The sequence below is a fragment of the Aethalodelphis obliquidens genome, unplaced genomic scaffold (genome assembly GCF_003676395.1).
Source record: "Aethalodelphis obliquidens isolate GAN/ISIS:26980383/991018 unplaced genomic scaffold, ASM367639v1 scaffold1, whole genome shotgun sequence".
NCBI classification, from domain to species: domain Eukaryota; kingdom Metazoa; phylum Chordata; class Mammalia; order Artiodactyla; family Delphinidae; genus Aethalodelphis; species Aethalodelphis obliquidens.
In genome coordinates this window covers 100,211,134-100,223,455 of record NW_020837945.1, presented here as the reverse complement: position 1 = coordinate 100,223,455, position 12,322 = coordinate 100,211,134, and the positions used below count along the sequence as shown (strand labels likewise).

At 32.3% G+C, this 12,322-nt stretch overlaps 1 protein-coding gene across 1 annotated transcript in view; it reads right to left on the bottom strand.

Annotated features, from left to right (window-relative positions):
- The window catches only part of SI (sucrase-isomaltase), a 96,523-nt gene that overhangs the window by 23,664 nt on the left and 60,537 nt on the right, over positions 1 to 12,322 (bottom strand). The window contains exons 28-36 of the mRNA XM_027113432.1: positions 11,250 to 11,346; positions 11,048 to 11,160; positions 10,835 to 10,960; positions 9,213 to 9,341; positions 7,993 to 8,103; positions 6,259 to 6,318; positions 2,711 to 2,827; positions 1,344 to 1,431; positions 306 to 444 (exon numbers count right to left, since the gene is read on the bottom strand). Of these exons, the coding sequence (XP_026969233.1) occupies positions 306 to 444; positions 1,344 to 1,431; positions 2,711 to 2,827; positions 6,259 to 6,318; positions 7,993 to 8,103; positions 9,213 to 9,341; positions 10,835 to 10,960; positions 11,048 to 11,160; positions 11,250 to 11,346 (980 nt within the window). The remainder of the gene's footprint in view (positions 1 to 305; positions 445 to 1,343; positions 1,432 to 2,710; positions 2,828 to 6,258; positions 6,319 to 7,992; positions 8,104 to 9,212; positions 9,342 to 10,834; positions 10,961 to 11,047; positions 11,161 to 11,249; positions 11,347 to 12,322) is intronic.

The window sequence follows — 12,322 nt, the reverse complement described above, 5'->3', positions numbered from 1 at the left end:
GACATCAAACTATATATTATTTACTCAATTATTCATTAAAAATTATTCTTTGAGCACCGACTATTTGTTAGGCATTTTGCTACTATAAGCTGGGTGCATACTGGGGAACAAAATAAAATGGTTCAGGGTTCTTTTGGGAATTGGATAAAAATTTAAAACAAAGATACAGAGAGAGAGACAATTATTCTAAGTGCCATGAAGGACCAAGTAAGATAAGGTCAGCAGGGAAGGACTCAAAAGAGGTAACATTAAATTTAATATCTAAAAAATAAGAGTCAGAAATGATGATTATGAAGATTGCTTACTCATAAGTAAGTTTTGCTTGTGACCATCCATATAGATTGTGAACATCGTAATGCAAAACGGATGATCCATCACTAAGAATCTGCTCAGTTTCCATACACATGGTTCTGAAATGTAATCCATCAGTTCTTTTTGTGAGTTCTGGGGAGAATTAATTAAAAAAAATTAATATGTTATAAAGTAACTTATACTGAAATATGTAAATTGTAACTATAAATTATTTTGGCAAAACATTAATCATTGAAAATATTACTGATTTTTCAACCATTTGTGCACTTTGTTTATGCTAATTATAAATGAAAAAATGGTCTGCAATGTGATTGCAATTACAGTTGTGACTGGAAAATATGTGCACAATTTTACTATATTCAATAATAAAAATGTTACTAATTAACATGAACTCATAAAAACCTGAAAAGTAAGTGTACTCCAAAAAGTCTACTATATTTTATGCATTTAGATGAGAAATACTGATTAAATAGATTAAAAAAAATCCATTTGCTAACATAAAGCCATGGCATATTTTCTCAGTTTCAGATGCAAATTTTCAGAGCTTTGCCATCACTTTAGATGTAACTGTTTATGCAGTTTACTGCCTACATAAGAGCATGAGGATGAATGTTGAAAGACTGTACTTTTCCCTCCTAGGTCAGGGACAACCAAAGAAGTGTTGTTAGCATTGTTTCACTTTTTTCCTAATAAAGAAAAACTTTAAAAAATCTTTATAAAAGATTTTAATTTTTTATCTTAAAGAATATTTAGAATTCTCACATCTGGGAAGATTCTTAAGAAAATCAAAGTAACAACTTCAAATTTAGAAATCTATTCATATAGATAAAACATGTTTCTTGAGTTTTCTTCTCGAAGTAATGTTAGATGATTTAGATGATATTGGTAATGGGTTGAGATGTGGTCCAGTGTGTAGATGGGTAGTGAGTATTGGAAATGTGAATCCTGTTCTCTATGTCATAAGGTATATAAACCTGATTAATAAATAATAATAGCATGATAACAGCCAAGGCACAGCAGCAATATTGTACCTGGGAAATAAGGTGGATAATTTAGCTCTGTATTTCTGCATTGATTAGTAGTTGTTCCATTTACAAAGCTTGATGGTTCATTCATATCCTTAAAAAGAGAACGAAAAGTAAACAAAAAACAAATTTAGGGCATATCTTCTTAAAAGAACTAATTCAGAGACCCAGTAAATTAAAGTAGGATATTTGAATAATAGTACTTTACTATTCTAAAAAGCAAAAGTATAAGGCATCTCAACAACACTAAAGCATTTAGTTTAGCTCAGTCTTTCTTAACATTTTACAATTCACATCTCCTTTTGAAAACCATAAAATGTCCTATTTTTCTCTGTAGATAAAATCTATATAAAAGTGAATTGTTTTCTATGTTTCTAGACATTAAATTATAATAGTGTATATTCCCCCATGTCTTTCCCTCCATTTCTGCCCTGGAGCCTTGTATCAATTTTTTTAAAACAATGGTTTGTGGGTTTTAAAACCACAAGATAATAGTTTACAAATACAGAAAATTTCAAAGAGTATCTCCATTGAGTACACATTTCAGAATTTTAGTAACCATATATAAACGGACCATCATATAAATATATAAATTAGTTGCCATTTAAAGGTGATTCCTCCATCATAAAAAGGTTATCTTTTCTGGATCAAGATATAATTATTGGGGATATATTTAATGGAATCCCTTATAGTACATAACTTTATATAATTAAAAAAAACTATCTTTATACAACTTTACATCCTCAAGGCTTGTACATAACAGCACCCCTATAAGTTTCTTTAATTAAAAAAGTAAGTAAATTAATGCATATGTATTGAAAAATCAGCAGAGTAGAAATGTCACCTCCAAAAATCTAGATAAGTATTATGTAAATAACTCCTGTATTAAATATTTACTTGTGATAAAGTAAATTCTTTTTATGCTATCTCAAAATTATATTAAAAATCTTATTGCCAGCATTTTAAAGTTAAAATTAGGATATTATTTAGAAGATGATTTTGCTACATCTGTAAGAGTTTATGACTTCTTATACCAAAGACTGACAGTCAAGTGTGAGACATATCTATATTGAATGAAAATAAAATAAATATTTATAAGCATTTATATATCATTATATAAAGAGACTATTTTGGTCTCTTGGTCAAGTTGAAAATATTCAACTTTAATATTCAGGAAAAAGCAACTAAATACTTAAACTGAATTGTTAAAACTGCATTTTAACAGTCTTTTGCATAAGAAAGTTCTATGGAAAAAATGAGTGAGCTAATTTCATAAAGAATAATTTGTTAACATTATTAAAATCTAGTAAGAATTTTGCATAATCAATACACAATAAATAACTTAAAATATAAATTTCTTGAAGTTTACTTACAATCCACAAGCCATCAAACTTCATCTGGTTATTGTAGAAATCTATAATTTCCCTTGTCCACCACTCTGCTGTGGAGTTCCTGAAGAAATCTGGAAAAGCTACATGAGTTCTGGAACCCTGTAAAAACAAAATTTAGACCCACCTATAGAAAGTCATAAGAGAGACCAGTCAGTCACACATTTATCTGTCAGATTCACAAGTGATAGTGAAGGCAGCCTGATCTCAACTTTAATGAATGTGTACGATTTTCCTCCAGCCACTCAAGCCTATGTGTGTCCTTAAATCTAAACTGAGTTTCTTATAGACAGCATATACAAAATTTACAAACTGTTAGCTAGACTAAGAAAAAAAGAGAAGATGAAAATTACAGCTGATGTCACAGAAATAGAAAGGATCATAAGAGGCCATGATAAATAATTATACAACAGACTGGATAACCTAGAAGAAATGGACGCATTTCTAGTTTCAGACAACCTAACAATATCTGATGAGTAGAAATGCTAACATCCTCAACCAAAATATTAGCAATCACATTCAACAGCACATTAAAAGGCTCATACACCATGAATAAGTGGGATTTTTCCCTGTGAGGCAAGGATTATTTAACATACAAAAATCAATCATTGTGATTCAGCACATCAACAGAATGAATGATAAAAATCGTCAGGGCTTCCCTGGTGGCGCAGTGGTTGAGAGTCCGCCTGCCGATGCAGGGGACACGGGTTCGTGCCCCGGTCTGGGAAGATCCCACATGGCGCAGAGCGGCTAGGCCCGTCAGCCATGGCCGCTGAGCCTGCGCGTCCGGAGCCTGTGCTCCGCGACGGGAGAGGCCACAACAGTGGGAGGCCCGTGTACCGCAAAAAAAAAAAAAAAATCACACGGTCATACCAATAAGCAATGCAGAAACTCTATTTGATAAAATTCAACACTCTTTCATGATAAAAACTCTCAACAAACTAGGAATAGAAAGAAATTACCTCAACATGATAAAGGCTCTATAATAAATGCCCACAGCTAATATACTCATTTAGAAAAAAACTTTCAGAGTTTTAGTTCATATCAGAAACAAGGCAAGGATGCTCACTCTTGCCACTTCTATTTAACATAGTCCTGGCAATCCTAGCCCAAATAACTAGATATGAATAAGGGGGAAAAAAAAAGCATCCTAATCAGAAAGGAAGAAGTGAAAGTGTCCCTGTTTATAGATGATGTAATCTTATATGTAGAAATCTCTAAAGAATACACACACACACACACACACACACACAACTATTAGAACTAACAAATACATTCAGGAAAGTTGCAGGATACAAAATCAACATGCAAAAATCAGTTACATCTCTATAGAATAAAATAAACTGTTTGAAAGGAAAATAATCTCATTTACAGCAGCAACAAACAACGATAAAATACTTAGGAATAAACTTGACTAAGGAGATGAAATAATTGTACACTGAAAACTACAAAACATTACTGAAAGATATTGAAGAAGAAACAAAAATAGATAATCCATGCTCATGAACTGAAATAATTAATATTGTTAAAATGTCCATAGTATTGAAAGCAATCTGTAGATTCAATGCAACCCCTGTCAAAATCCCAATGGCATCTTTTACAGAAATATAAAAAACAATCCTACAATGTATTTGGAACCATAAAGTCCTTGAATAGGCAAAATAATCTTGAGTAAGTAGAACAAAGCTGAAGGCATCACATTTCCTGATTTCAAAATATATTCCAAAACTACAGTAATTAAAAGTATGGTCTTGGCATAAAAATAAACACATAGGCCAATGGCACAGAATAAAGAGCCCAGAAATCAATCCACATGTGTATAGTCAACTGACATTTGACAAGGGTGCCAAGAATATACAATGAGGGAAGTATAGTCTATTTAACGAATGGTGCTGGGAAAACCGGATATTCACATGTGGAAGAATGAAATCAGATCCTTATCTTATACCGTAGACAAAAATCAAACCACAATGGACTAAAGACCTAAACGTAACACCCGAAACTGCGAAACTTCTAGGAAAAAACATAAGGGAAAAGCTTCATGACAATGGTCTTGGCAAAGATTTTATGGATATGACACCAAAAGCACAGGCAAAAAAACAAAAATAGACCAGTGAGACTACATCAAACTAAAAAGTTTTTGCACAGAATAAGAAACAACCAACAAAGTGAAAAGGTAACCTACAACCCAATAGAGAAAACACTATAACCCACTTAGAAAATGGGCAAAGATTTGAATAGACTTTTCTCTAAAGTACCCGTACAAATGGCCAACAGATAGATGAAAAGATGTTCAACATCACTAGTCATCAGGGAAATGCAAATCAAAACCACAGTGAGATGTCACGTCACACCTGTTGGGATGTCTATTATCCAAAAAACAGGGAAAACAAGTGTTGGTGAAGATGTGGAGAAACTGGATGACTGTACACTGTTTGTGGGAATGAAAAATGGTGCAGCCACTGAGAAAAACAGTATTAAAATTCTTCCAAAAATTAAAAATAGAACTACCATATGATCCAGCACTCCCATTTGGGGACATTTATCCAAAAAGACCTAAAATCAGGATCTCGAAGAGGTATCTGAACTCTTATATTTATTGCTGCATTATTTACAAGAGTGAAGATATTGAAATAAATTAAATGTACATTGATGGATGAATTGATAAAGAAAATGTGGTATATACAATGGAATTCTACTCAGTCTTCAAAAAGAAGGAGATTCTCCAATACAGGGCAACATGAATAAAACTTAAGGACACTATGCTGAGTAAAATCATCCATTTATAGAAAGACAAATACTGCACAATTCCACTTATATGAGGTATCTAAAATAGTCAAACTCATAGAATCTGAGAGTTGAATGGTAGTTACCAGGGTCTGGGGTTCCAGGGGTAATTGGGAGTTGCTATTCAATAGTCATAAAGTGTCAATTACACGAAATGAATAAGTTCTAGTGATCTGCTGTACAACACTGTCCTTAGGGTGAAGGATGCTATATCTTAAACTTAAAATTTTAAGAGTAAGTATCATGTTAAGCATTCTTACTACAAAAAAAAAAAATTAAATAAAAAAAAAGAATTGTTCCTTGGATTAAATACAATAAAATGTAAAATTGCTTCATAGAGTGACTGAAACATGTTGGTATTTAAAAAAATAAATAAATCTGATTTAATATGGTCTGATATAGAGAATTAGAAAATAAGCCATCACATTTTTTTTTTTTTTTTGCAGTACGTGGGCCTGTCACTGTTGTGGCCTCTCCCGCTGCGGAGCACAGGCTCCAGACGCGCATGCTCAGCGGCCATGGCTCACGGGCCCAGCTGCTCTGCGGCATGTGGGATCCTCCCAGACCGGGGCACGAACCTGTGTCCCCTGCATCGGCAGGCGGACTCTCAACCACTGCGCCACCAGGGAAGCCCCAGCCATCACTTTTTTAAGGAAAGTATTAAAATTGAATTATTGGTCAAAGTCGTCATTAAATCCCAGTGCTGAATTTCTTTCAGTTAAATAGTTAATCAATATGAAACTTACATTAACAGCTTCATCTATTAGACTTTCATCTTTTGTTACATTTGGCAAATCTGGCCAAACCTACAAGGAGAGAAGAAATGGGAAACCAGTTCAAAATAAATTCAGTGTGGTATGACTGTTGTAAACAAAGTGTAATAGAGTTTTAGAAATATATTACAGACTCAAGATCCCCAGATCAGTAATTCCTTCAATTATCTTTTTCAGTTTGTGTTCTGGTATATGTATCATTTGCAAACTATTCCCATTTTCCATATTAATCTCCTCTTTAGTAGGGCAAATAAGGAAAAGAATACCATCCTTTGTGGTCAGTAGCGATTTTGCAAGCAATGCATGTAACCAAAAGGTCTGGTCAAGAATTAATACGAAAAGCATATTCTAAATTTAATTTACTGTGGTATATTAAAACTCTTTCTATAATTACTCCAGGATTAAAATCTAAAAACAAAAAGTATATTTTTATATGAAAGGAATTGAAGATCTGAGTTGGATGATGCCATGCTGAGGCAAATATCTTCTTGGTTTTTGCAGTTAGTACTAAATCCTCCTCTTTCCCACACACCTACTCCAACCCCTGCCCGCGCCTACCAACGTTTTCTTCTACCGCAACCACAAACACAGAACAGAGCCCAAATTCAATCAGGCCAAAAGCTCTGGGATTTAAATCTATGTTGTAGAAATTAGAAAGTCCCATATAAAAATGTAAATAATCCACAGAGTTGTAATTACATACAAGGAATTAGTTGCTGATAGAGAATAGTGCTTGAAAGGTAGAAATCTGAGAAAATGTATAGAATGAGAAAATATAAAATGAGGAGAAAGTAAGAAGAAAAAAAATCCCTTTCTGTAGTCAATACTGTATACCTGTAATGTTTCTTAAAACATGATTTTTCACTGTTTATCACATAAGTTTTTCTATTTTACTTTTACCTTTTTATTCTGAAATATTTTCAGACTTATATAAACATCACAAACATTATACCTAGTGTTTTTCTATACATTTCACTGTTCTTCTCCTAATATTAACATATTTATAACTACTGTACAATTATCAAAACCAAGAAATTAACATTAGTAGAATATTATTAACTAATCTACAGTCCATGTTCGAATTTCACCACTTTTATCACTAACATTCTATTTTTGGTCCAAGATCCAAAAAGGCTCCCATATTTCATTTAATTACATCTCCCATTATGGGATTTTTTTCATTCTAGTTATGACTAGTGGATTTTTTCTTTACTCTTTATATATAAGCCAAATCAGGATGCTTTCTATAATGTGTTAATATACACAGGTTGGGATATTATTGCTTAAATGAAATACAATGAATTATATTCCCTGTTCAAGTCAGGAATACTATAAGTATAGCTTTTACAAACATTGTTTCTTTTATCAATGAGATGTTTTTAAGAGAAGTACAAACATTTAAATGACCCATGTAGTATAGAATAACCATATTATTAATGTCAGTTTTATAATAAAACACAAGAGGTACCAAGAAATACAATAAAAGACAATTTAAAGATGAAACAAATAGTATTTGGACATAGAACATATAAACTATTTCTTTGTTTCTAATAATTTGGATTGAACTCAAAGAGTATTATTTTATTTATTACCTATTAAGTCATTACATCTCTCCCTCTGAATATGTTTTTAACTGTGGCTTAATTAAATAGAAACTTTCAAATAGTATTTTTATACTTATTTTCTTTCAAGATATCAATTCAGTACCTTTGCCCAACAAATATCATTGGTGTTAGGCCATTTGACAAAGACATCTTTCTCTTGTCCTCTTTCAAAGGCAGGGTAAGTCTTCGTTTCATTTCCTGAAATTGCTGGATCCTAAAATTAAAATGAAACACAATCCAGTTAACTATGGCATAAAAGTATAGCCACTTGAGTAGCTGTAATAAAATGTTACAATTTTCCATTATTAGATTATCATTATATTGTATTCTTACATGGACTGACAAAGGGACTGATGGCATAAACTTTTTTGTTCTAGTTAGATTGTCTTCTAAATTCCCTAGAAGGAAAATTTAAGAACTTTTGAAAATGTATTAGCTATGATTTCAAGCAAGATTACAGGTGTTTTTTGCTTTGGTTTTATATATCCATGGGATTTCTGGCTACCTACCTTGCTTTCTGTAACATATTGATGAAATATTCTTCCCACTGAATCACTAACTTTTAAAAATAAATTTATTTATTTATTTATTTATGGCTGTGTTGGGTCTTTGTTGCTGCACACAGGCTTTCCCTACTTGTGGCAAGCGGGGGCTACTCTTTGTTGCGGTGCATGGGCTTCTCAGTGTGATGGCTTCTATTGTGGAGCACAGGCTCTAGGCACGCGGGCTTCAGTGGTTGTGGCACATACGCTCAGTGTAGTTGTGGCTCACGGGCTCTAGAGCACAGGCTCAGTAGTTGTGGCGCACAGGCTTAGTTGCTCCGTGGCATGCGGGGTCTTCCCGGACCAGGGCTCAAATCCGTGTCCCCTGCATTAGCAGGAGGATTCTTAACCACTGTGCCACCAGGGAAGCCGCTGAATCACTAATTTGAAGGAAAACTTTTAAACATGACAAGCATAAGAAGCAGTCCCAGAGAATAAGTTAAGAATTGTATAGGAATAGAAAATCCATCATCACTTTGTGATAGTGTCTGTAAATTGAGACCAGTCTGTAGCTTGGGTGATTACTAGAAAACAAACTGCCTTTGATTCCCAGCTTTATTTAGTCTTAAATCTCTAAGGATACACCTAAGAATGAAGGTAGCCTGTGGCAGCCATGTAAATGAAATGAAGTGTTAAAGGAAGAAAGATTTAGACTTGGGAGTACAATCCAAAATTACATACTTCATATTTTGAAACACCTTTTCCTTCCTCGTTCAGGAGAGAAATCTTAACAAAACTAAGATAATAAGGCTCAGATAGAATATAAAATATAAACACTGACCAGGACAATAATGTATCTCATCCCCTCACTTCTTATTTTGTCAACAAACTGAGGAAGGTCACGGAATTCTTCATCAATCGTAAAGTCTAGTTGCCTTTCCATGTAATCAATGTCTGTGTATTGAACATCCTGAAAGGTATAAGAATTTTAGTGGCGTAAGATTCAATAGAGGGAGTTTGTCACATTCTGTTATACTTATGAAAATAATAGCAATATGAAAGTTTCAATTCCTAAGAGAATTAATCAAGTAATGTAATGTTCAAGAAATAAAAGTAGCATGTATAGATGCAAAATATTCTAAGAGCAAGTTCGTGTTAGTGCTCTGTTTTGTTAACAGTTCATTAAATAGTAATTTTGATTTAGAATTACAAATTCTTTCAAATCAGTATCTTTTGTTATATAATTTCCAAAGGAAATAGGAAGACACAGGAGTAAAGGACTTATGAGGTTATGAAATTATATTAAATGGCAATTTGGAATTTTGTACAATATATAGAAATAGGTATTGCTTTATTTCTGGAAACACAAAGCAAATATGGGATAATTTCAAATAATTCTAATATTGCCAAAGGGGAAGAAAGAATTATTAGTAAATCCATCAATAATTATAAAATTATTCTTTTATTATCCACCAGTCACTTTTGAAATAACAGCCCAAGCTTAAATAAGCAAAATATTGTTTACAAGTAGGTATTTACAAATATATTTAAAGTAATAAAGGATTTATGAAATCTTTAATTTAGGCCTAAATAACATTTTAAAACATTATTTTCTGTTAATAGACAATTTCTTCTTCTAGGTGTTATAAAAATATGGCTAGCATAGTAGACCTAATAATGAAAAAATCTCCTTTTTTAAAAGATTTTTTTCATTTGCGTATTGCTACATCATCAACCTAAACAATTAGTTTCCCTATAATAATGTATTCAGGAACCATATATTGGATTCTACTATAGGTACTGATGTCTTATAAATAAGGTCCTTCTTACTCTTCTTAGAATGAGTTCTTATATACAAAGCATTCTAGATTTCAACGTTTAGATGTTACCAGGAGGATCCCTGAGATTCCTTACTCTTCCTAAAAAGTAAAAATCACAGGAAGTGATTATTTCTGGATACTTAAGAATATTTAGTTTCCCAAACACTGAGGGAAGAAGATATTCTGCAAGCCCACTAATTCTGTATTCTAATATGACAACTATTGTCTATTCCATGGCAAAAATAATTGTTTCACCTCGAATTCTTTTTCTGTAATTTGTCACATTAGTTGATGAAATAGGTTCCTATGGACTCTTACTCTCATTTAATGAGAAGAGAAGAAATGTGTTTGACTACGTACGAGACCCAAAGCTTCTGAGAGAAAAGCAAGTGCACAGTGACTTGTTTAGTACAACACACAGTCATGGAACAGGTGAGAAAGAAGGAAAAGGAATGGTATTATCCCTTTATGTTATCCATCTGATAAAGACTACTAATAAAATCTCATATCCAATTCATTTGGTGCTACTAACAAGCACTGATTTTTGCCAAATGCTTAAAATAATTTTAAAGTATATGTGCTTATTTCATTCTGATTTTATAGATGACATATTTAACACCGTTTTAAAAATTGATATACATACATAGGGGATCTGAGCAGCCACCATGTCATTATATACTTCTTCAACTTGTGAAGTATTTCTGTACCCATAAAGACATAACTGGAATCCCAAAGCCCAATAAGGTGGCATGACTGGTTGGCCGATTACCTTTGAAAAAAATAATTATTTGTGAACAAAGAGAATGACTTTATATTATTAAAAAACTTTATATTTTTTTAAAATGTGCAATCATACTCTATGGTATTGCTTTGTTGTGACTTCTGGAGATGGGCCCAAAAACATATAAAAGTCCAAGATTCCTCCAATTATGCGATATGTTAGAGCAGGAGTTGGTTGAAATGTAACATCTGGAAGTCCAAAATATGATTACATTTTAATCTGTTATTATTTTATTAAAGTCACATAAAATATGTTAAACTAAAAAAAATTGTTTTACCCATTGCATTGCTGTTAAGTAAGAGAACTCCATGAGCATGGCTCTCATCTTCCAGAGCCATGTAATAGGGATGAAATCCATAGGAATTAAGTTTATACTAAAATTAAAAAAAAACATAATATATATTTAAATAATAATAGAATGTGAATTTTGTAAATGTAATATTTAAATTCACTCTACGATTGAACCTAGGAATTTAAATGTTCCTTCATTGCACACACAAACTATGATTGAATTAAACACATTTTTTTAGAAAATAATTTATTATTTGAAGCATTACTCCATTAGAGAATGTGAATGAATATACAAATGTGTAACACTCACAAATACTGCCACATTAACTTATGTAAAAAACCATTGGTTTTAGACTAGTTGGGTTTCTTTTCACAGGTTATGCGTCTTAATTTATTTATAAATTTGTACTTCTTTTTTAATAATAGAATGTTCTATAAATGATTAAACTGATCAAAGTACTCAAACTCCTTAAGTACTTAATGTGATGATATTTAAGTTTATATAATATTTTGATAACATTTTAAACAATAATATGTTGTTTATATACAAAGCATTTAATTTCATTTTCAGCTAGATCTTTTCATTTTTCAGAATAGAAAATCTATACTCAGGGTCATGAAATATCTTGTCAAGGTTACAAAGCTTACAAGTTGATGATCCCTAATCAAATTGATATCATTGACACACACTGAATCTCAGTAACTGATTACTATGTGAAAGAAAATTTATATATTGAGAATCAAGGTTATATTAACTTAATAATGCCAATACTAATGTTGAAGGGTTTTTTTTTGGTTTTTTTTTGGCCCCACCACAGGGCATGTGGGATCTTACTTCCCAGACCAGGGATTGAACCCATGTCCTGCAGTAGGAGCATGGAGTCTTAACAACTGGGCTGCCAGGGAAGTCCCTGAAGGATTTTAAAGAGGTAAATTTTGGAAGAACATATTCTTTCAAGTGGAATAAATGAAAAACAGCCTTTATAAGTCTGAACGATTGTGATACAAATAAAAGTTGTATGAGCACCTAACAATAAAAAGCAGTTATGACATTATACA